This window comes from Varanus komodoensis, unplaced genomic scaffold (genome assembly GCF_004798865.1).
Source record: "Varanus komodoensis strain SLA01 unplaced genomic scaffold, ASM479886v1 scaffold18_3, whole genome shotgun sequence".
NCBI lineage: Eukaryota > Metazoa > Chordata > Lepidosauria > Squamata > Varanidae > Varanus > Varanus komodoensis.
Window position 1 is genome coordinate 3,141,684 of NW_025335549.1, and position 22,673 is coordinate 3,164,356.

At 46.5% G+C, this 22,673-nt stretch overlaps 1 protein-coding gene across 1 annotated transcript in view; it reads right to left on the reverse strand.

The window, feature by feature from the left end:
• Positions 1 to 22,673, reverse strand: part of IL1RAPL2 (interleukin 1 receptor accessory protein like 2) — a 216,628-nt gene that overhangs the window by 16,042 nt on the left and 177,913 nt on the right. The window contains exons 6-7 of the mRNA XM_044427154.1: positions 4,696 to 4,825; positions 1,352 to 1,497 (exon numbers count right to left, since the gene is read on the reverse strand). Of these exons, the coding sequence (XP_044283089.1) occupies positions 1,352 to 1,497; positions 4,696 to 4,825 (276 nt within the window). The remainder of the gene's footprint in view (positions 1 to 1,351; positions 1,498 to 4,695; positions 4,826 to 22,673) is intronic.

Here is a 22,673-nt window from a genome sequence, read left to right on the forward strand (position 1 = left end):
AGGTGCCTGCTTTGAATATCAAGTCCCCAATAAGCTTTCCTCCTGTCTTGCATGAGACAGACGTTCTTAGACATGAGCACTAAGCTGACACTGATGTCTTATTTCCTTTTAATCTGCAACATGTAACTTGTCGGGAGCCGCAGGAACAAATCAGACTGTACTCTTGAACTGAAAGACGTTATTCCCCTTGTAAGATGTTCTGATTCATAGACTGTTCAGAATTTCTCTTCTCTTCTCTTCTCTTCTCTTCTCTTCTCTTCTATTCCCTACTGCTTTTTTGCATTAGTTTTTGCATATTATATAGTTTTCAGAACAAACATGGATTTGGAAACTTGCAGGCACCTTTGGAAAAAAAAGGGTGGAAACCAGCCATTGGAGGATAGGCAGGCTGAGGAAAGGGTGAAAGTCTTCCTCTGCTTCTTACGCCTAAATTCCCCTCTGATGAAGCTGCTTTTAATATAATCCTCAAAAATAATGTTAGAGCTCAGTCACAAGAGTTTATAGGTAACATGTGCTCTTTTCCCCTTCCTCCCTGTGAGGTCCAGACCAAGTTCCTTGTTATTATTGAATGGTACAGCTGCTGGGTAGGCAAGTGGGTGAGGCTGCAGCTTATATTCAGGCCAGCAAAGAGGCACAGGAGGGAGGTCTGTGTGGGCAAGTCATGGGAGAAGAGTGAATTAAGGCACAACCCTTCTCACGTTGAGGGATGGGTCTGAACCCTTATTGATTTAGCTGTGTATGTACTATTTAATTTCTATACCACCCAGCAGCTGAAGCTCTCTCTCTCTCTCATCTATTTAATTATTGGATTTATATCCTCTGGAAAATAAGTACGGAAGACTTATAGGGTAGCGGAGCTAGTAGAAAGGCAGTAGAATGTACCACTGCTGCTTATCTTGAGAGCCAGAGCAGTGTAGCGGTTAAGAGCACAGGACTGGAGCCCAGGCGACCTGGGTTCGGGTCCCCTCACAGCCATAGAGTCAACTGGGCGACTGTGGACCAGTCACAAACCCTCAGCCCAGCCTACCTCACTGGGTTGTTTTTGTGGGGAGAAGACTGAGAGCAGGAGGAGGAGAATGATGCAAGCTGCTCTGAGTTCTTTATAAAAGAAAAAGACAGGATATAAATCTATTAGATAAATAGATTGGTGTCCTGCAACAGCAGGGGGTTGGACCTGATGGCCTTCATGGCCCCTTCCAGCTCTACTCTTCTATGAGCCTATTAAATAGAACACAGTTCATTTCTGTTTTGCCCAACATAACTCCAGAAGAAATCAGTAGGGATGTTAATGTATATATCACCATTCAAAAATTTAACTGTATTCATAAAGAGAAGAGTGAAATGTGGCTACCTTTTTTTCGCAGAATAATGCTAGCTTGTTTCCTTCCATTCCTGTTTTCTACATGGCATGTATAATTGGCCAGGTCTGCCTCTTTCATGATGTCGAAGATTAAGGTTAACTCCACTATTTTTTCTCCGAGATGTTCTTTGAGAAGCCTAAGAGAAGACAACAACATCTAGAGGTTTATTGGGCTCACAGATGCAAGGAAACTGCAGAAGAAGGATTGGATCTATGCTTTCGCACTCATCATCATCATCCTCAGACGATGGGGTGTTAGACTCCTTGGGGCCCAGGTCTAAATTCATTCACTTACAGAAAAGTGCTCCTGGGCTCTCCTGCAGTGGTGTTTGAAGGTGGAAGAAGAGGGTGCAAATGCCAAAGATACTGACATATTTAATCTTTAAGCATTCACTTTCCATAACTAAACATGTAAGTGGCATAAGCTGGCATTTTTTCTTGTGCCAACGGCCATCCTCGTTTTGTCCAGTGCTACTGGTGCCACTTGGGCCTCCACGCTTGAATTATCAGTGGAAGCTCTGCCTCATCTTGGTAACTAATGACAACTTAGCAGCACTGCTATTTTTTTCTTTTTAAAACATCTTGCTTTCCTCTTCCTTTAATTTTTCATGCTGTCAGAGGTTTCAGGATCCCCTAATTAACTCATGTGGGTGAGAGTGCACAGAGGAAAATTAATCAGGGAGGGGGGAAAATAAAGGTTTAATTTAAAGTGCCTCCATTTTCACCCTTCATGCCTCTAAGGCGAACCACATTTTTCTTATCTTAAAAATAATAAACAGCAAACCTGGCAGATAGAGCGGGGTGGGGGTGGGAAAAACAATTTAGTAGAATTTCTGGGCAAGGCCTCTTGAGAAATCTGGATGCTGCTTTATGGACTCAGCCAAAGAAAAGGGAAAATTAGCAACTGATCGGGTGATTTATATATAGTAAAATCTAAGATCGAGCGTTTTCCTCTGGCATAGCAAAGCAATGGCATTGAAATTCATTGCAGGTTCTTTTCCCAATCAGACACAATTCACAACCCTCCAGACAGACTTAAAGACTATTATTTCTTGTTTAAGAGGACCGGTTCGATTTACACAATGTTTTTATTATGGCTCTTAAAAACCCACCTGGCAAGGGATTTTTCATGCTTCCCTCTTCCGGCCTCCCACCTGCTCCATCTCTTATTCCTCCCAGAAGTGGATCGGCTGGACTTCACCTGGTGGGGAAAGGTCCTGGAGCTCTTGCTGCCCCTTACGGGAGAGCAGTGATTCTGCCTGCCTGCCTCTCTTAATGCTGCCCTGTTTGCTTCTGGGCTACGGAACAAGGTGGGCTGCCCATGTGATGGACACTTCAAGGGCAGGAAGAACAAAAAAAGATGGAGCCCCAAATTAGGGGCCATCGCTCAGGGAGAAGGTTGCAGCTTGAGGAGGGGCCCCACTGGTAGAATTGTTGTAGAATATCAACGGACATTGGAAGCTGAAGGATGACTGTATTCAAAAGCAGCTCAAAACATTTCTGTTTTGCCTGAAACTTGTTTTCATCCAGAGTGATGCACACTGTCTTTTGGAAAGAGGTTTCTCAGATTGGGAACATATGAAGAAGAAGACGAAAAAACCCAAAAACCCAAAAAACTAAGGACCATGCAAACACTGTTCTACACCCAAATATGGCTGAATATTAAGGGAACCCACAGTGGATGGACATTTTCAAAGACAGGTGGGTGAGGACAATGCGTGCTGGAAAGAAATCACATTACTGATGTGTTAGTTATCCATCCATCCATCCATCCATCCATCCATCCACCCACCCACCATCTATTTTTAACATTTACTATAATTACTAACTATCTAAACTGTGGTGGCCACCAGACTGGTATCACTCCACCATGGATGAGGCATTGGAACTTACTGCCTAATTCAGTCCTTTCCTTGAGTAGCACTTGGAGAAAATAAAGGAAAAGGTCATCTTTCATATACTCTCTTTCTAGATAAGTGATGAACCAGTTGTATGGACAGGGAAGGAAGTTTGTATGAAAATCATTTATAAGTTAAAAGAGGCAATTTCTTATTATTGACTGCATACCAGCTATGTTCCATACAGATCGGCTATTCTTTTTTTGTTTTGGGGTAGAACTTCAATGGAGAAGTGAAGGAGCTCCTGTTGTGCTTTGTGCCAACTGAAAGTCACACTGGAGAAGTGAAACTGTCCTCAGACTTCTGATGTGGACATCGAGAACTGCAGAGGATGGCCAAAAGGCAGTGCAAGAAGCACGAGGGGCCAATACCAGGCCCTGCAGGCTCCCACCGAACCTCTGCTATGCCAGTGGAGGTAGTTCCTTTAGCCTAGCTGGGCAAAGCAGTACGGATCACATCCTTTAAGCAGTGAAGCTGTTCAGATTTCTTTTGGCTCAATACAGATTTTGCATGTATTGTTTCTTAAGATATACAACTTTCCTTAGCATATGCACATTGTACGCAACATTTGAGCCCAACATTGAATCGCAACATTCAGAGAAATGAGGAATCCAAAGGATAACTGTGTTTGATTTAAAGATTAGGTCAGGAAGTGTCAGTTAGATTGGTTCACACAAACATGTGGGCCAAACAAAATTCTCCAGTATCCGTTAAATGCAGGGGACCACTAAATGCCAGGTCACAGGTCAAAGGCAAGCCTGACAGAATTATTCGGTCTTCAAAACAGAGAGAAGCCAGCCTGGGCTAAATACACATTTGGAAGAAGGATACTTGAGAAACAGTTTTAGTTAAGGGGTGACTGAGCTCTTGTTTGAGGCCAACAATCTTTCAGTCTCAGAAAACCTGGGCATGTTTCTGGGTATTATGGCAAAAGGCAACTGCAGCCTACAGCATCTTTAGGTCTAAATGCAAGGGAGAGCAAATACGAGAGGGCTCAAATCCATCAAGGAAGCCACAGCCTTGGACTTGGCAGAGCTGAATGGAGCTACCACGGACAGGACATCTTGGAGGGCTTTCATGCAGGGGATTGCCATTAGGCAGAGATGACTTGACGGCACATAGCAACAAGAAATGCTGAACAAATCCCCAAACCCGTGGAGGGAGATGTACTGACAGTAGCTGAAATACCCTGGAGACACCTTTTCTGAACACAAGGAGCCATTGTGGTGCACAATCGCTGCTAAAACAGTGAGGAGAACAATCCCAAATTCATGGTAGGGGCACGCCATCTGTCTGCCAACATCTAGACAAGAAAATCCTTTTCTGGTCATAGTAAATAACACGTACCATTTTAAGACCCACAGTTGTGTTCCCGTTACTGTTGTCAGATTTCAAGAGAAAAGCTCCCCCTCCCCCATTTCCCTGTTCAGCAAGTACCTGATTTCACCTTCTTTGATGTGATTTTCAAGTTCTTCAATAAATCTCTCTCCCCGTGTCCAGTAGATCATGGGACCCGACTCTCCGCTAAACCCAAAAAATGCTTTGCAGGCAACAGTTAGCGGCTGACCTGAGAAAAAGCACAAAAGCAAGCAAGAAAAAAAATTGGGTGGAGGCTGAGAGCAGAATGCTGCAGCTATTGCTGCCTAAAAGCTTTTGACTAACTTTTTGTTTTTTTAGCACAGAGAGGTAATCCCAAATCGTCCCAAGTGCTAAAAGAGAGAAGAATAAATGAATGGTGGTCTCTGCAGACCGGCCTTCCTCAACTCAGCATGTCCAGAAATGTTGAACTCAAGCTTGGGCCATCCTCAGACTGAGTCAGACCATTGGGCTGTAAATGGCAGTGGGTCTCCAAGAGGCATAAAACTTTCCCAGACACAGTAATAACACAAGACTGATGCAAGAAGAACTCTCTTTTCCAGAGATATTACAGTGCCCAGCAGAAGTGGTTCAGCTTGGTGATTTTAGACGCAGGACTTCATGGTTTAATGCCCTGTCCTTTAGGTGGCTGCATGTATTACTTCTGTTGCAAAACACAAAACTAATACTCTTCCCACTTGAATGGCCTTTTCATGTTTCACACTGATAGGTTAAAGCAATGCCACCCACGAAATGGTTTGCCAATCTTGATTTAAAAAACAGACACGCAAGCCAACTCCTAGCAGGTGCAATTTTGCATTTTAAACTTATGGAAAACATCGTCATGATTGCAGGAATAACACCAAGTTTTCTTCCATGAGCCTGATGGTGCTTCTGCTGTCCGGATGGTTATTTGAGCTATGGAACCAGGGGCCATTAAGATCCAGCCATAGCTGCAGCACTTGTTCCCAGCTGTGTACATATGGTCCTGATGCCACATTTAGAATGAAGCACATTTTGTTGAGCATAAGATTACAAAGAAGACTTCTATTGTCTGCAGGAAGTGTGCATGTGTGTGTGTGTGTGTGTGTGTGTGTGTGTGTGAGAGAGAGAGAGAGAGAGAGAGAGAGAGAGAGAGAGAGAGAGAGAGAGAGAGAGAGAGAACGGAGTCCTCAATTTGCATCACTGTTGCTGCTCTGTAGAGAAGGACCTAATTCGGCTTTCCAAGATTCCATAATTCTCCATTTGGAGATTCTTACATCTGCTAGGATTTGTACTGAATTTTCTCATGAAATGGCTATTTTTTTAGATGTCAGACTGATGACAATCAATTTCAGCCTTGTAGTATTCTGCAACCAATGCTGGAGTCAGATGTTATTCATAATTTATTTTATTATTTTATTTGTTGCATTTATATTTGGCCTTTCTCACCAATGATCCCATGGCAGTGTATCCATAATTCTCTCATCTTCATAATTCTCTCATCTTCATTTTTTCCTCACAACAACCCTATATGAAAGGTTGGGCTGAGAGTCAGTGACCCCAGTCCAGAACTCTAAACACTATACCACACTTGCTCTTTAGAGAATCAGATTGCCCTTAACTATCAAACAGTCACAGAATCATAGAACAATAGAATTGGAAGGTGCCAGAAGGCCATCGGGTCCAAATTTCTGCCTCTGCAGGACACTAAGTTACACCATCCCATTCAGATGACTGTCCAGATGCTTCCAGCAAGGAAGAGACCACAACTTCCCCAGGTAATAGGTTGTTCTCCTCTGACAGTGAGGAGATTATTTCTGGTGTCTAGTCTAAATCTGCTTTCTTTTAACTCAAGTCCATTATTCCTTGTCCTGCACTCTGGAATGAATGACAAGTGGTCTCGTCCTTCCTCTTTGTGACAGCCTTTCAGGTACTTGTAGAGTGCTATCATATTGTCCCTCAATCTTCTCTTCTTGACTGCCATTTCTCTCAGCCTTTCCCCTCAGGGCTTTGCCTTCAATCCCTGAATTATCCTTGTTGCCCTCCTCTGCACCCTTTCTAACTTTTCTGCATCTTTTAAAAATGTACGTGCCAGGAACTGGACACAGTACTCCAGGTGAGGTGTGGCTACTGCTGAGTATGGAGGAACTAGTACTTCACGTGTTTTGGAAGTGATACTCCTGTGAATGCAGCCTAAAATAGCATTTGCCTTTTTTGCAGCTGCATCACATTGTTGGCTCATATTTAGCTTGTGATCTGCAACAACTCCAAGATCTTTTTCATTTGCAGGACTGTTGAGCCAAGTATTCTCCATTTTGTAGTGGTGCATTTGGGTTCTTGTTCCTAAGTGTAGGACTTGGCACTTGTCCCTACCGAACTTCATTCTGTCGTTTTCTGCCCAGCATTCTAACCTATCAGCCACCCTGCACCTTCTCTCTGTCTTGCAGGGTGGTTGCTATTCCACCCAGCTTGGTGTCATCTGCAAAAATGATAATTGTTCCTTGTACTTCCTCATCTAAATCATTAATAAAAATGTGGAAGAGTACCGGTCCCAGGACAGAACACCCCACGTGTCACCTGTCCCCAATCTGAAAAGGTGCCATGGATGAGCACTCCTTGAGTCCGATATTGCTGCCAGTTGTGGATCCACTTGATGGTTGCCCCATCTAGCCCACTTTTTGCTAGTTTGCTAATCGGAGCACCATGGAGTCAATCACTTATTCAAGGGCCTTGCTAACGTCTAGATAGATTATGTCCACAGCATTCCCACAGTCCATTTGGGAGGTCACCCATTCAAAAATGAGATTCGATTAGTCTGGCAGGAAAGGATAATGTGACCCTCTCAGATGAATGACAAATGATAAATGGCACATTTTGCCCTCAGAGCCAGTTCTAGGTTAGGGTTCTGCAGCACAACCTCCCTTGAAGTCACACAGAAAGCCTATTGAAGGTGACCCGATTGTGCATACTTACGTGGGTGCCAACCCTATTTGGGACTTCTAACTAAGCAGGAATGTATAGGATCGTGGCAGGTAAATTACTCTTAGCCTGTATTTAGCATGTGCTGTCTATGTGTGTGCGCATGCACGGCTCCACTTCATCACCGAAGGAAAAGGCAGTGCGATATGAGAAAGAAAAGGGCCAGCGTGGTGCAGTGGTGAAGAGCTGGGACTGGGACTCAGGCGATCCGGGTTTGAGTCCCCGCTCGGCCATGGAGCCAACTGGGTGACTTTGGGCCACTCCCAGACTCTCTGCCCAGCCTACCTCACAGGGTTGTTGTTGTGGGGATAAGATGGAGGAGGAGATGTAAGCTGCCCTGAGCCCTTTGTAGGAAAAAGGCAGGATATAAATCGACAAATAAATAAATAAAAAGAATCGACAGCATCTGCCCGTTATGTGGCACACCATGTAGGACAGTGACTACTGCCTTAACAGCTGAGGCTATGTGTTTCTCAGTCACTGGCCCAGCAAGGTTTCTATTTTTAAACTATAAATCAGAGGAAATGAGAACTTCAGAGAGACTTCTAATTTCTACAAATGCTGAGTAAATTTCCTGGAGCGTATCGTACAGTTAGAAAAAATGTGTGTGTATATATGTCTGTGTATATAAAGAAGCTGAACCCAAACTGCTGTTGGAATAGTTCTTTTAATTTACTTAGGAGGCAAATGTGCATCTTGGAGCTGAAATTCTCCTTCATAAATAGCTACTAAGTGTTGCATTCAAGACAAAGGGTCTTACTTCCTCTGATCTTGGAAGTATTGCTATTGTTATGTGACGTCAAGTTGTCGCCAACTTATGGAAACCCTATGAATGAAAACCTCCAAATGCCCAATCCGTGACAGCCCTGCTCAACTCTTGTAAATTCCAGGCTGAGACTTCCTTTATGGACCCAACCCATCTCATATTTGGTCTCCCTTTTCTTCTTTTGCTTTTGGCTTTTTCTAGCATGATGGTCTTCTCCAGGGAGCTTTGTCCTCTCATGATATACCCAAAATGTGACAGCCTCCGTTTTGCCATGCTGGCTTCCAGGGAAAGCTCCAGCTTGCTTTGATCGAGGATCCGCTTCTTGTTCTTCTGTCAGTCCAGGTTATTCACAAAGCTCTCCCACAGCACCATGCTTCAAATGCATCTGTTTTCTTACTCTCAGCATTCTTCATTGTCCAGCCCTCACATCCATGCAGGGCGACTGGGAATGTATCTACAGCAACCATGGATAGCCTTGGGCTCTATAAATTTGCCTGACACCCTTTGAAAGCAACCCAACCTCTGCTTCTTGGCCGTTGCCCTTCTTACTCACCCCCAACTGGTAGAACTAGGGGCTCTAATGGAGGCAGACTGAGAATTAAACCAGATAAGATGGAAGTTCCCTTGGTGGGCGGTTCAGCTGGCCCAGTGAGTGGTACCCCCCCCCCCATTCTGGCTGATGTTGCACTCCCCCTAAGGGACAGGGTACATCGTCTTGAGATCTGCCTGGATAAGGACAGGGTGTACATGTTTTAAATAAGTAAGTGAATAAGATAAAACTGCTGCTGATCTTTGGATGAGGTGAGGTTGAGAGGCAGTCGGAGAGGCCTTCTTGTAGGAAGTCACTTGTGCCTTTTCTGCGTCTAACAAAGATGCAGAAGAAGAGATAGTGAAAGAGTATGCAAGCAACACACCATCTTCTGGGTGCATCCCAGTGGGAGAAGTTTAAAATTGGCCAGCATTGCTTTTGCTAAGGTCCTTCGCCTTGGCTCTTGGGGGAACCCAGAGGTCTACTGCCTCAGATGCGGCTTAATTGCATGGTGTATTAACGAAAGCACTCTGGTTTTAATTACCCTTCTTTCAATCTCTCCCTTGGTTTATCTAATTAAGCATCAAAGGCCTACAGAATATGTATGGCATCTTCATTTCAGATCGATTTCCCTTTCGGCTGTTGTAGCCCAATAGTTTAAAGATGCATCAGAGGGGACACAAGAGCGGAGTTGCTGAATTCCTGAGGAATTAACATTTAATAGGATATTTCGAGTGGCAAAAAGGGGAGGGGGCTGAAAGGAGTGCTGGAACATCATTAATTCTTCATTTTAAAGCAGGGTCACCTTGCTACATGAAAGGCCCTGGTTCCAAGCTGGAAGTGCCTCCTCTAGCTTTCTTCTTCCCTTCTGTCAATCAGACCTATTTGTAGCAAGCTCCCTGCTGATAAGATCACAAGTTGCTTACAGACGGGCGGGAATGACTTCGGACGGCTCAGCCGCATCAAGAACGCTTTAGCGAGTGCACTCTTGCCATGCCTCTGTGCCATGTTTGCACGGGGATGGCTGATCTCTGCCACAAGAAGCTGGAGGAAAAGAGGCACAGCTGAACTGCCCTCCATGCCAGTGGGGAAATACCCTTAGGGCAGGCCTTGGATGGAGCAAAACCTTCGTGGATTGCAGCAGAGTTTGACATGATCATATCAATATTACAGATCTGTTGCTAAATGAATGCTAAATAATTTCACAGGTGAAATGAGAAACAGCAACACATGCCCATGTAGAGTTGTTTTATCGTGTTGAGTGATCACAGACTAATAGCGTAGTAGGGTTGGAAGGTGCCAGGAGGGCCTCTGGGTCCAGCCCCCTGCTCAGGGCAGCTTCCTATTTTATCTGGCGTAGATAAAGGGCTCCCTGGAGTTTTCCATCCTGCTTGAGGGTGGAGGTAGGGGTGTGTGTGTGTGTGTGTGTGTGTGTGTGAGAGAGAGAGAGAGAGAGAGAGAGAGAGAGAGAGCATTCTACAGACTATTCTCAGGAAACCTTTGATACTCTGCAACCAGTTGCTTGTGCGTGTGTGTGTGTGAGAGAAAAGACCAGCAGCCACTCCAGCAGGCTAGGCCATTCCTCTTCCCTCCCTCTTCCTTATTCCTTGTGTGCTGTGTCTCTTACATTGTCCCACAGACATGCTCTCTAAGGCGGGACAGCTGGAAATATGCAGCGGAGGGATCGGCTCCTGCCTTCTCCTCGCACCCCACTGCGCACTGAGCCATCCCTTAGCTTTAATTGTCCAGGGCATATTTACTCAGAAGTAGGTCCCACTCTTGAATACCTGTCCAGCACTCTAACCACTGTGCCACCCATATTCCCAGATAAGCTACAACTCTCTTAACCTGGGAGCAAGTACCATTGGCCTCAGCGAGGCTTGCATTTGAGTAGACATGCACAAGATTGCACAGCAAGTTTGTTATGCTTTGCCTGGTCTTTCTTCCATTCCCCCCCATTACTTTCCTCTGTGCCATTTCTTCTGAGTTTGCCCCAGAGCTCCACAGAGAAGAGACTTGCCTTTTGTTTATTTTTTCCACCCAGCACCAGGGATGCTGAAAACAAGTTCCCCAGACTTTATAATAGGAAGGCATAGCAGATGCTTAACACGAGAGGGCGCCCTTGCAATCCGAGAAGCAACCTTTTAGTCCAAGGTGCTGAACCGAAGGGCATCACCCCCTCGCTCAGTAGGTTCAGGAAGCTGCATGTAAGGGGGCCATGAATCAGGGATTCTGACAGGGGATTTCAGCTCTGCAAAAGCGAATCCATTTTAATGATGATGATGATGATGATAATAAACAGAAATACTGCTCAGCTGATTATGCGAGTTTTGGGGTGAAATTCTATCATCCCCAGCCCAGATGCACTTAAACACGTGCAAGCAATGGCTGAGTGAAGGGTGGTGTGATTTCCACTTTGCCTTTTTGTGTGCAGCTACTTTGGGGGTGGGTGGGGGGAGAAGGCTGGGCATGAGAGGAATCAGGGCATTTCTATCCTTCCTCCTCCCCTGCCCCACACCCTTCCCCCTTAAGCCCCTGCCCCAAGCTGTATCCCCACTCTCAGAGAGGCAAGCAGAGTGGGTCTTTTCACGCCAGCTTCAAGGGAGGCAGGGCGTGGGTGTCGCTTGGAGGATCCTGTTGCTGGTATTCCGAAGAACTCCCCATCACGAAGAGGAAGAAATAGGATCGTGCCCTTAAGTTAATAGAGTGGAAGGCTCATCTGCTCACATTTCAAGGTAAATAGAGGCATTTTCTGTGGGGGGGAGGAGGCCGCTTTGATTAGATTACGTACATTCAGCTTGGATTGCTCAAGCAAGGAATCTCTCCCTTTGCCTCTCCTGTGTGGAAGAGAAGCCAGACTCCCTCTTCTAAGATGCTTTTCTGCCTGCATGTATGAATTGATTGGAACTGATTTGTGCCCTGCACGAAGGCATTCATGGATCACAGGCACAATCAACACTGATAAAACAATAAAATGGTACATCAAAGTGCAATGAAAACATAATTATAGAATTAAAAAATTAAAAACCCAGACCCACTTAGGGGACAACCCCGTTGCAGTGGCCGTACATTTCCAGATTCAGAGGCTTTTAGATGTCCCACGTGCAGCGGAGGAGCAGGGGGTGCGCCTTACTTCCAATCCCCCCACCCTGCATTTCCGCTAGAAGGGCTTTTTGCCTGTCTAGATGGAGCATCTTGGGCAGGGAGGAAGAGGAGCTGGGGAGGCCTCAGGAGAACTTGCATCCTGACTTCCTCTTCCTCACTTGCCCCCTGCAAAGTGAGGCGAGTGAGGAACTTGAGGTCTTTTCCCTTTCTGAGGCTACTTCCCCAACCTCAGAGGGCATCCCGTGCTGTGGACGGGTGGGGCACGGCTCTCCGAATCCCACTTCTGAAGTTGGAGGGCTGTTCCTGGTCGTTGGGCTGGGAATCTAAACTCTCCTGCATGGCCAGATGCTGTCTGGCAGGCTACGATGATTTCCTTGCTGGCCAAAGGCGCTCTCGAGGAAAGCAGGGCTTGGCTACTGGCAACAAAGGCAGTAAAGTGGTAATTTAAGGCTTTCTCTTTTACATATTTAGAGTCAATTTCATCTGGAGAGCACTAAACTGGGAAATCTGGTCTCAGCAGTGCAGCCATATTGGCAAAGCTCACAGCTTTGCACGCTCCAAGTCCCTGACTCACTCTTTGTCCTCTTCAGCCAGGGCTGAAGAAATCCCTGGAAAGCCTTGGCTAAGCATCCAGGCCGGCCCTGAGAAGCCATCTCCAACCTTCCAGCTGTGGAAGGGAGCTGTGCATGATAGGCACTGTAGTCCTCTGCAAAGCACCAGGATCGGGGAGGACTGAGTGTAGAAGGTGCTGCAGAAGTTCAGGAGAAACGAAGGACGGGCCTCACCTTAGCGGAGCATTCGGCATCTGCTCAGAGCCGAATGCTCCAGCAGCGGGAGCAGCCCGGAATGGACTTCCACTCACAAAGCACTCCTGTGAACAGGAGAAAAGGGGGAGAAGGGAGGCGATCTTTTGCTGACTCCCTCTTCCCTGAAGCCACCAGAGGACCCTGAAAATCTGCTGCAGGGGGTTGGGGAGTGTCTTGGTACACACAGGGAAGAGGGTAAGTGGCCACAATTCCTCCGCATGGAAAGAGCTCCTCCACTTGCTGAAGGGAGCTCAGCGACAGATCAGTCTCCCCGCATGCTTGCAGTGGCATTCCTGGCATGTGCCATTTCCTCGGCCTTCTGGTCCATATGTTGATCACATACACTTAGAGTGTGCTCAAGGACCTCTGCTTTCATGAGGACAGGCCAAGGAAACAAGAGGCCTACCAGAGTTTAAGCCCAAAGGTTTGATCTTCTGAAGACAAGCTTTCTAGACCTATTGACAGTCTTCTTGGCTGCTGGTGGAGCCTTCCTCAATTATTTATTAGATTTATATCCTGCTTTTTTCTCCTAGCAAACTCAAAGTGACTCACACCCCAATCTTCCTCCTGCTCTTCATCTTATCCCCATGTCCACAACCCTGTGAGGTATGTAGGGCTGAGAGTGAGTGACTGGGCCAAAGCCTCCCAGTGGGCTCCATAGTTGAGTGGAGACTAGAACCCAGGACACCTGAGCATTCCCACGCTCTTAACCACTGCACCACACTGGCTCTCTTTTTGGTCCACTTGGCTCATTCGTCTAGACAGGTGAGTTCCTGGTCAATCCATTTGGGGACTGTGCCACTGCAAACTCACTGCGGGTTGCATGGTTGCATGGCTTTCCATTCCATCTATCAGCACCCACACCACCCTGCACAAAAAGTTAGCATGTTAGAGAACTCCACCCAGTGGAGACCAGATACTTCAGTGTATCTTGTGAGTTGTGTATTTTCTCTAGAGTCTGCTCTGAACTTTAGAGGCACTGTCCATGGTTCTGAATTATGCCTCCAAATAGGTTCTACACCACAGCAAGGTTCTTAAACACGATGAGGAAAATCTGGAGTGGATACATAACCCCGCTGACACTGGAAGTCTCAGCCTCGGTGGCTTAGAATGCTTGCTCCTGATCTGCTAGCTTTCTATGTGCAGGGTCTTTGTTTTTTGTTTTTGTTTTGGTTTGTTTTGGTTTTTTGTTGAAAGTAGCATTCAGTTTATGATACTCCACCAGCAAATGGTCCATCCCACAAAGAAAATGATCACGTTATTGGATGTCTGGAAGAGCTATACCTAAGTTCAGCCTAATCTCTGAAAAATTGTAACAATAATCCACATGCAATTAGACCCCCAAATGAGTCTCTGAGTATATTTGGCATTGCAAAGTTTAGACAGAAAAGGATTCTGCTGGTTGGAGACAGCTGGGAGTTGTAGGACATTTTTCTGCCTGAATATGCACTGGATTGTGCCCTTAACTGCATCCAACCCTCTTCTCCAGTTTACTACATAGAGTCCTATGAAAATGACATCTCCGCCCCTCTGTTCCATCTAGGCAGGAGAAAGCAAATCTTTGCTTTTTCCAGGTAACAGCACCTCAGAGTTTTGTGGAGTGCTATTTTGTAACCCCTCAGTCTTCTCCCGGTAGAATGAAGAAAGCCGTTTCAACTGTTCCCCACCAAGCAGGCAGGAATGAAGCAAATTAAGCGCTTGAGGCAAGAACTCCTCTGTTCCAGCTTTCGCAGAACCTTCGATGTTCTTGGCTGCTCTTGCACCTTCCCCTGGCAAGAGCAAACACTGGGATGCTATCCATGAAAGAACGGAAGGTGCGAAGAGGAAATTACTTGCTGATATATTCCTTCTGCTGTGGGATTCCAAAATGAATGATGAGCACCACAAGCAGAAAGAATGAGAACTAGCAAAGCGGAGCAGAAAATTCCCTTCCCTACAGTTTCCCGCCATTCATTTCTTGGTTCTGCATCCTGCCTTTCTGCCATGGAAGTGGGACCTGGCCGTTTCCCAAAGGATGTCCTGGGAGAGATACAGCCACTTATTTGGGGGCATGGTACTGAGCCACGGCGGAGTCCATCGTCGGCATTTCTCCACTGGCTCCCTGTTCTAGTCTTGCAGCTGCAGGGGTAGCGAGACCTGTGCGTCCTGAGTCGGTGTGCTGCAGTAGGAAGCAGGGGAGCAGGTGGCCTGAAGTTCTTCCAGGGTTTTGAATGAGAATCCCCACAATTCCTGATCACACTGGTTGGGGCTTGTGAGCACCCCAGGGGGTACCAGATCCCCCACCTCTTATTGAGGAAGAAGGCAAGACCTTACTTGAGGGGTGCATGCTTAGGCAGAAGAAGAGCTGACGGGGGAATGCTGGGAGGTGTGGGACCTTTTTCTGTCTAAACCCCCAGATGGGCCCAGTCTGGATTGGCACCTGAGCCTGAGGGGGTGGTGGTCATTTGGGTCCCCTGAGCCTACTCTGGCATGGACATGAAAAATGAAAAGAAGACATAGCTGCTACCTGCACCTTTACAGGAATATCTATTTTACCTCTCTCTCTGCCTTGCCTGCCTCACAGGGATGTTGTGAAGATAATGTGGGAAGGGAGATGCCATAGATGCCACCCTGAACATGCAGAGCAGCAGGGGAAATGGTTGAAATATCAGTGTCAGGCTCCATTCACTTACCAAACAGTGATCTGGTCAAATCCCTTAGAATTTAGGAACACATGCCAACCTTTCAGAAAGCTTTGACCATTTTCTCAGAAACTCTTACAGCGAGCCAGTGATGTTCTCCACACCCTGATATTGCAAGCCAGGGGTGTGGTGTGAGTGAGGCTGGAGGAGACAGCACGTGGTCTGACTCCACGTCGCCCAAGGAAGCCCGTTCTGAGCCGGGGATGTGCTGCTACAGGAGATGAGATGGAAATAATTCAGCTGAAAGGACAGTCATGCAAATTGGTACAAGAAAGAGGCCAGGTCTGCAGAGCAAGCCTGACTGTGCCGATAAAACTGCTTCGGCATGAAAGGGGCTTCTCCCTCTGCCTTCCGGCCTTGTGAAATCCGTTTAGCCACATGTAAGGATGTTTCTGCTCAATGGTTCTGTCCCCCCGCTGCACGTGCCTCTCAAGCGCAGAGCCCAGCAATATCACAAAAAGCAGCCACCCAGCATCGGCCGGCACTTCCTATGCACAGAAATGGAAGATGCTGAAAACTGTTGCTGGTCTCCTGGGCCTCATCAGACTAGTGTATGTTGGCCCAGAGTAAGAGTCCATCCCTAGAGCCTAGTCATCCAAACTGTGAGGGCAGAGACACCCAGGGAGAAGTCTTGGCTCAGGTTCCCGGTTGTTGGGTATGTGTATCTGGGAGAAAGCACATCTTTGTGCGCAAACCATTTTAGGTGTACGCCTAAACACAGCCTTTCCCAGCCTGGTGTACTCCATGTGTGTTTGCCTACAACTTCCTGCATGACTGGGATTGCAGTCCAACATGCCTGGCAGGACCTAGGTTGGCAAAGGCTGCCTAAAAAGACGGGATGTGCAAATCAGCCTCCCAGCTCTGAAGCCCCAAGTGGATTTCCACCATAGCAGGTGGCATTTCAGAGTCCAGGGCTTTTGAGAAAGAAATCGGGCCAAACATTGTGCATGTGTGTGTTGAAGGATGAGATTGGGTCCTCAAAATGCTGCTAGTGAAGGTGCACATCCAGGCCCTCATTTGATGAGCAGCTGAGGAGAACTCGCCATCCATCTGCGCTCTTCCCTTCGGCACCCAGAGCTGCTTTTAAAGTTGTGAGCTGGCCAAATACATGCAGATTGAGTGGCCTGATGGGTCAGCCGCATTTCGCTGGCAGGATAGGCGAGGGGACTGGTGGAGCGCCAGGCGCCAGGTACCTGCTTAGCTATCTGCCAGCTTCTCAAAGTGCAGAATCATGCAGCAGCTCTTGGATTTAGAGGTGATCTTGATGCCTGTGCTTGGAACTGCAGGGAACTTATTGCCAACGGCTTAGCAAATGTAAAAACAGATGGGGGTGTCTCGTAAGCAGAGCTGAGTGCAGGGAGCCTCCTTCTAATTCTCCACCTTACTTGTAAGCAGCAAACCTGGGAGTCCCATTTGTATGGATGCAGTCCAACAGTCTAAGTGTCTCTCCTCCATTACTGCAGCCACAAGCATGTCTTCCTAGTTTCCTTGCTGCAGCAAGTGAGTTTGCTGACTGTCTTTCATTTTGCACCTCCCTCAATGCCTGAGAGAGAGAGAATTATTCTGAAGAACTAGTCTTCTGTGGTACTGAAGGGGCCAAATGGTGTCCCAGCACATAAAGCTATTTTGCAAAAACGGCCTTCTTTTTTGGGAGGGAGAGAAACTGAATATACTCAGTTTTCCCCCCGTGAAAGTAGGGATGAGTTTTAGGTCAGCTCTGCAGATCCCAGGAAAATGTTCCGCTACCCACTTGCCCTCTGTTCAGTATAGTGAGACTGTAGCTCTTGAAGAATATTCACTGGTTTTCTAAGTAGTAACAAATCCCTCACCAGGTGAACTAGTCTAGCCCAGGCATCCTCCTCTAGCTTTCTGTTTACTCAGGAAGAAGCAAAACCACACGTGCTATTGATATTAAATGCCTTACTGACTACAGATGTGTTGATACAATATTGAGACAGTGGTGGAAAGCCAGTGGAGGTGGTGATTAGTGGTGAGCTGGGACATCAGGGTCTCAGTTCCCCACTTGGCCATGAAGCTCAAGGAATGAATTTGAGCCAGAAACTCAGCCCCAGCCTAAGCCTCACCTACCTTGCAGGGCTGTTGTGAGGATAAAAATGAAGTGGAAGAGAATGACGTAAGCCTCCTAGGCTTCCTTGCAAGAAGAAAGGCAGGGTATAAATGCATTGCAATAATGACAATTACTATTAATAAGCAAGGAAACTCCTTTTCGTTCACAGGGCTTTCTGGTAGACTGAAAATCCCCCGTGGGAAGTAGAGTTGTCTAGATACCCAAGCATTCAGTATTACAGGCAGAAATCCAACCCAACATGTCATGGATGTTATGGAGGTCCTGTCACCTTCCAGAAAAGTTCTTGAAGCTCTCAGCTAAGGTGGATGGGAAGGGAGAAAACCAGCTGCCCTAGCTCATCCTTATCTGAGGGATTTGGTATAGATGGGGAGCAATACACACATCCTGGCACTTGGTTTTTCTGTCAAGGCCCTGGCCAGACTGGAGGCTTTTCATGGAAGTGATTTTGCCCAAAGCTGCTACTTTGGAGCCTGTCCTACACCCTGAACAGTTCAGTCTGGTCTTCTGATCAATCCCAATGCACCATGGCAGTGGCAAAAGAAGCAGGTCCTATGCCTGCCCCAACATGTTCCATAATGGATAACTATCATGATTGGCTGTCATTTTCCTCCGCAAAATGGAAGATGCAAGGACAGGGATACACATCCTGATCTCATTTCCTCACACCTGACTTGGAGCCAAAGCAGAGGTTGCTCCGATGGATTCTCACTGCCCAAGATGGTGCCTTGAGATACTAGGTGATGTGCAATGTGAGAGATTGCCTAGGAAATTATTTTCCACTTCCTTACATGCTTTGATTACAGCCATTTTGTTTCATCATGTCTCTCAATTTGAGAGGCAGGTTTTTCCAGTTGCATTTATCCTGTAGGCAGGCACAAGAAAGTCTACACAATTCTTCTTTCTGTCTGGCAAAAGCCAGTGATGGAACAATTCCAGGCACACCTTAGGCAGAGAATATCAAAAGCCTTTCAGCATTTGAGGCAGATTCTTGCTTCAGCTCAGTTGTCAAGATGGTCTGGTCTCTGAGCAGACCAAGGAGGTCATGGCAGGGAGAGATTTGTGTCTGAATTGGCTGGAGCTGAAAGAAATCCATGCAGAAGCACCAAGCAGCGCAGGACAATACAGATGGTGAGGGTTGCGGGAAGAGAAAGAAGGAGTGACCTGCAGCTTCGGTAATGATGGTGTATTGCAGCAGTCCTGTTACGTGTTCAGGGTGCATGCACGTATGTGTACATAAAAGCAGGATCAGGGCCTGCTGCACCTCCTCACTTTCCACGGACACCATGAATGAGCCTAGAGAAATGCATGGTTTTGCATGCACAGCCAGAGAACCTCTGTCTTGTAGAGGTTCACAACTGCACTGCAAGAACCTATCTAAGCCCAACTGGACCTGGGTGGGCTGTCTCCAGACCTGGACTGAACACGTGGATGTGAGCATGGAAAAGGCGGGTGTCACCCCAACCTCTCCTATGTGTAGAGGACTAGGGTTGCAGCCAAATAGCGATGGGACTGGTGGTGTCGTGTTGACAGTCCCATCTTTGCAATAGGTGTTGACAGTCCTTGCAGTCATGCTTCAAGGAGAGGCCACATTGCGGGCAGATGATGTTTGGAGAACCTTTGGGTGCTTGAACATCACTTCTTCCCAACCATCCCTCAATCCAAGCATGGGAGACGGGACCCTTCCAGGACTCAAAGAGCTTTCTATTTGTTTGACTGTAAGTCTCAGGAGCCAAAGGAGCCTCTGCTGCACCTGAAACGGCCACTGAATCTTCAGGTAACAACCATCGACCTGGAGACAAACATGACTACCTGCCAACAGGTGCACATCAAATTCAAGAGGAGCTGCAGCTGCCAAAAAGTCCTTTAAGCCTGCCCTGGTCCCAAGTCCACTGAGCACCATAACAGTGGTGTAGTGGTTAAGAGCACAGGACTGGGACTCAGGTGACCTGGGTTCTAGTCCCCGCTTGGTCATGGAGCCAATGGGTGCTTTTGGGCCAGTCACGGGCTCTCAGCTCAACCGACTTCATGGGGTTGTTGCTTTGGGGATAAGATGGAGAGCAGGAGAAGGAGAAGGATGCAAGCCACCTTGAGTTCTTTAAAATAAAAAGATGGGATATAAATCTAAGAAATGAAGAAGCATAACAAGATCGAGGCAGCATGCCCTCCCCGCTGTGCAGACGCTGGGCCAGCTTTTCTTCACATACGTCAAGGTTTATTTTGTCCTTGGCACAGTGTTATGTGGCCAAAAAAATCCCGAATTTCAGCTGAAAAGTGATAAGCATCTGAAGGAAAGCCAGAACCCTACACAGAGCAATATTTTTCCCCCTGTTGCAGAGAACTCTGCATGAACCTTTGGTTCCATTTCAGAGAGCTGTTTGATTCATTGAGAACATCTGATAACTTTGCCTGAGCCTCCATGTCCAAATACAACAACACTCGCTATTGTACAGTAAAGGAAGGGTGCGATCAGTCCCCAAGAATGTATGTTGAACATACATTTTGCAAGTCATATACTTCATCAATATTCTTTAGCTAAAGGAAGGGAATCAACTCTCCTGTCCCAAGCCAGGTGAGCTTTGGCAGGTGTAGAATTATTGTAGCAGATGGAGAAGAGGCTCTTGTTGATGAAACTTGGAAACAGCAAGAAGTGGAAGAAGGAGAGAATGTTCATGGCAGAGCCAAGGCTGGGCAAGAGATGCTGTCAGAAGCAGAGAGAGGAATGTAGGAAATCTCTTTCTTCTGGGTCAAACCGCTTGTCCATCTAGTCCAGTAAGGCAATATTCCCCATGGTTTCAGACAGGGGTCCTGGTTCAATACTAAAGACTCAACTGGGACCTTCTTCATGCACAGTATGAAGGATAGAACCTGTGACTCATTAGACTGTAGTCAAACCTGGGTTTCTAACTTGTGCATTGTCCAGGGATGGACCAACTCCAAATTTGTTGAACTCCAACTACCATCATCCTCAGCAAGCATGGCCAACAGCTGGTGCAGGATACCTAGATCCAACATCCAGGCTTTGGTGCTTTTAGAAGAGGCAAAGGAGGCAGAAATCCAGGTAGACAAGTGTCATGTTCTTGCCAAAATTGCTGCCACTTCAGAGAGCAAAAGCTTCAGCTGAAGAATTTGTGCTCATCACCACAGTTGTTAAAATACAGGATCCTTGCTGGGAAAGCCCGCAGACAGGCTGATAATCTCATTGGGATGTTAGCGCTGTATATCTGGGTGTCCCTGCTGATAAATGGGAGGGATTCTCTACTATCTTTCAATTCAGTAATAGCACAGGAATGAGAATTTGCAGCCTTCTGGATGCTGTTGGACCCTTCCATTGGTCCCAGCCACCACGGCCAGTGTGGGCTGCAAAGTGGATAATTGGACTCCTTGGAAACATCTCACCCTGTTCTCACAAGTTGTGAACAAAATCCATGCTTTCTGGAATCTTGCCTCCACTACATACAGAAATACTCACATTTCTCTTCTGGAAGCACATATGCTACTTCTTACAGCAGTCAAGAATTTTGCAGCAAGGAGCCTGAGGAAGGAAGTTCTTATGGTAGGTGATAACACGGCATTCTTTCAAAGAATGGTGAAGAGCAAGCGCTAAGCAAAAGAGGCAAAAGGGCGTTCGAATGCCCTCTCCTGTTGCTGTGGCCGCACCTATTAATATTATCCCATGTTCATCCACGCTATTTGCACACATGCATTTTTCACGATCCCTCCTTTCCCTTCTCCAGCAAAATCACTTTTTAAAGCCCCTACTATATTGTCTCACCAAAGACTCCTTGGGGGAAAGGATGTAAGAAGGAGAGAAAACCGATACAAAGGATTAATACTGGACTTGAACATCAGGCATGACTTTAATTCAAGGATTTCTAATAAGGGAATAACAGATGGAGGAAAAATGAGCTAAAGCACAAATCTAATCCAAATGTCACAAAGAAACCAATAAGGGCTAAACTGTAGCAATCAGAATAACTTTACATAGCATTGCTTCCACTGTTGGATGGGCTACACTGGAAGAAAGGCAAGGAGGTTATTAATGTTCAACAGGTAGGGCAGTGAACTTCTCCAGTGTTCAAAAGCCAGGAGAGTGTTTTAGAGCCATGCCAGGGCCTGATGGCCTTCAGCTTGTTTGGATGAGCACCAGCTATCATTGCATCACAGCTGCTTTCCCCAAGTATTTTCCTTAGATAAGAACAGCTTTGGGCTGTTAGAACCAAAACAGTTTGTTTTTAATGAAGCAGCTTTGTTCCCCCAATGACTCCCAGAAAGAGGGACAGGGCATGTGGGTAATGACAGTACCTGGAATGGAATGGCAGGGGGAGCTTGAATGAAACCATGGAAGAGGCATTGTATTTTTGTTCTTGGCTTGGAGAGGTGTCTTGCTTGTCCAGACAACTTTAGAGGCCTATGGAGAAACTCCTGGCCTAATCAGGGAACCAGTATGGCCACAGAAACAAGTTGTGCTTGTTTTCTTTCACTTGTTTACATTCTGCATCAATATTTCATCATTGAAGTCAATAAACTCTATAATGGTATATGCCAGTGAGGTGGTTAAAGTGGTCGTATTGGACTGGGGACCTGACAGATCCAGGTTCTAGTTCCTGTTCAGCCATGAAGCTCACTGGGAGACTCTGGAACAGTCACTTACACCCAGCCTAGCCTACTTCACTGAATTGTTGTTCTGAGGCTAAAATGGAGCAGAGAAGGATTGTATAAGCTTTCTTGGGTTCCTTGCAAGAGAAAAAAATGTGGAATATAATTGCAGTAGCATCAGCAACACAGGTGCTTTCATTACTTCCTTAGCATCTTATTTCTAAAGCCTTAGTTTGACCAGCCATCTAGGACTAAAACACTGCTCTGCAAAGCTTTCAGGATAGTTCTGCACCTAACAGACAAGCAAACATGTTCTTTCACTGTTGCTCTGTGGAAAGCAGCTTCAGAGCTCTGCAAAACAGTATTGATTAGCAATGCCACTAAAAGGCTGCCATGGGAATCACAGAATAGTAGAGATGGAAGGGGCCATGAAGGCCATCAAGTCCAACCCCTGCTGTTCAACCTTCAGATATGCTGTCCGACCGAGAGCAACAATGCCCACCCAAAGCTCAGCAGTAACATCCTA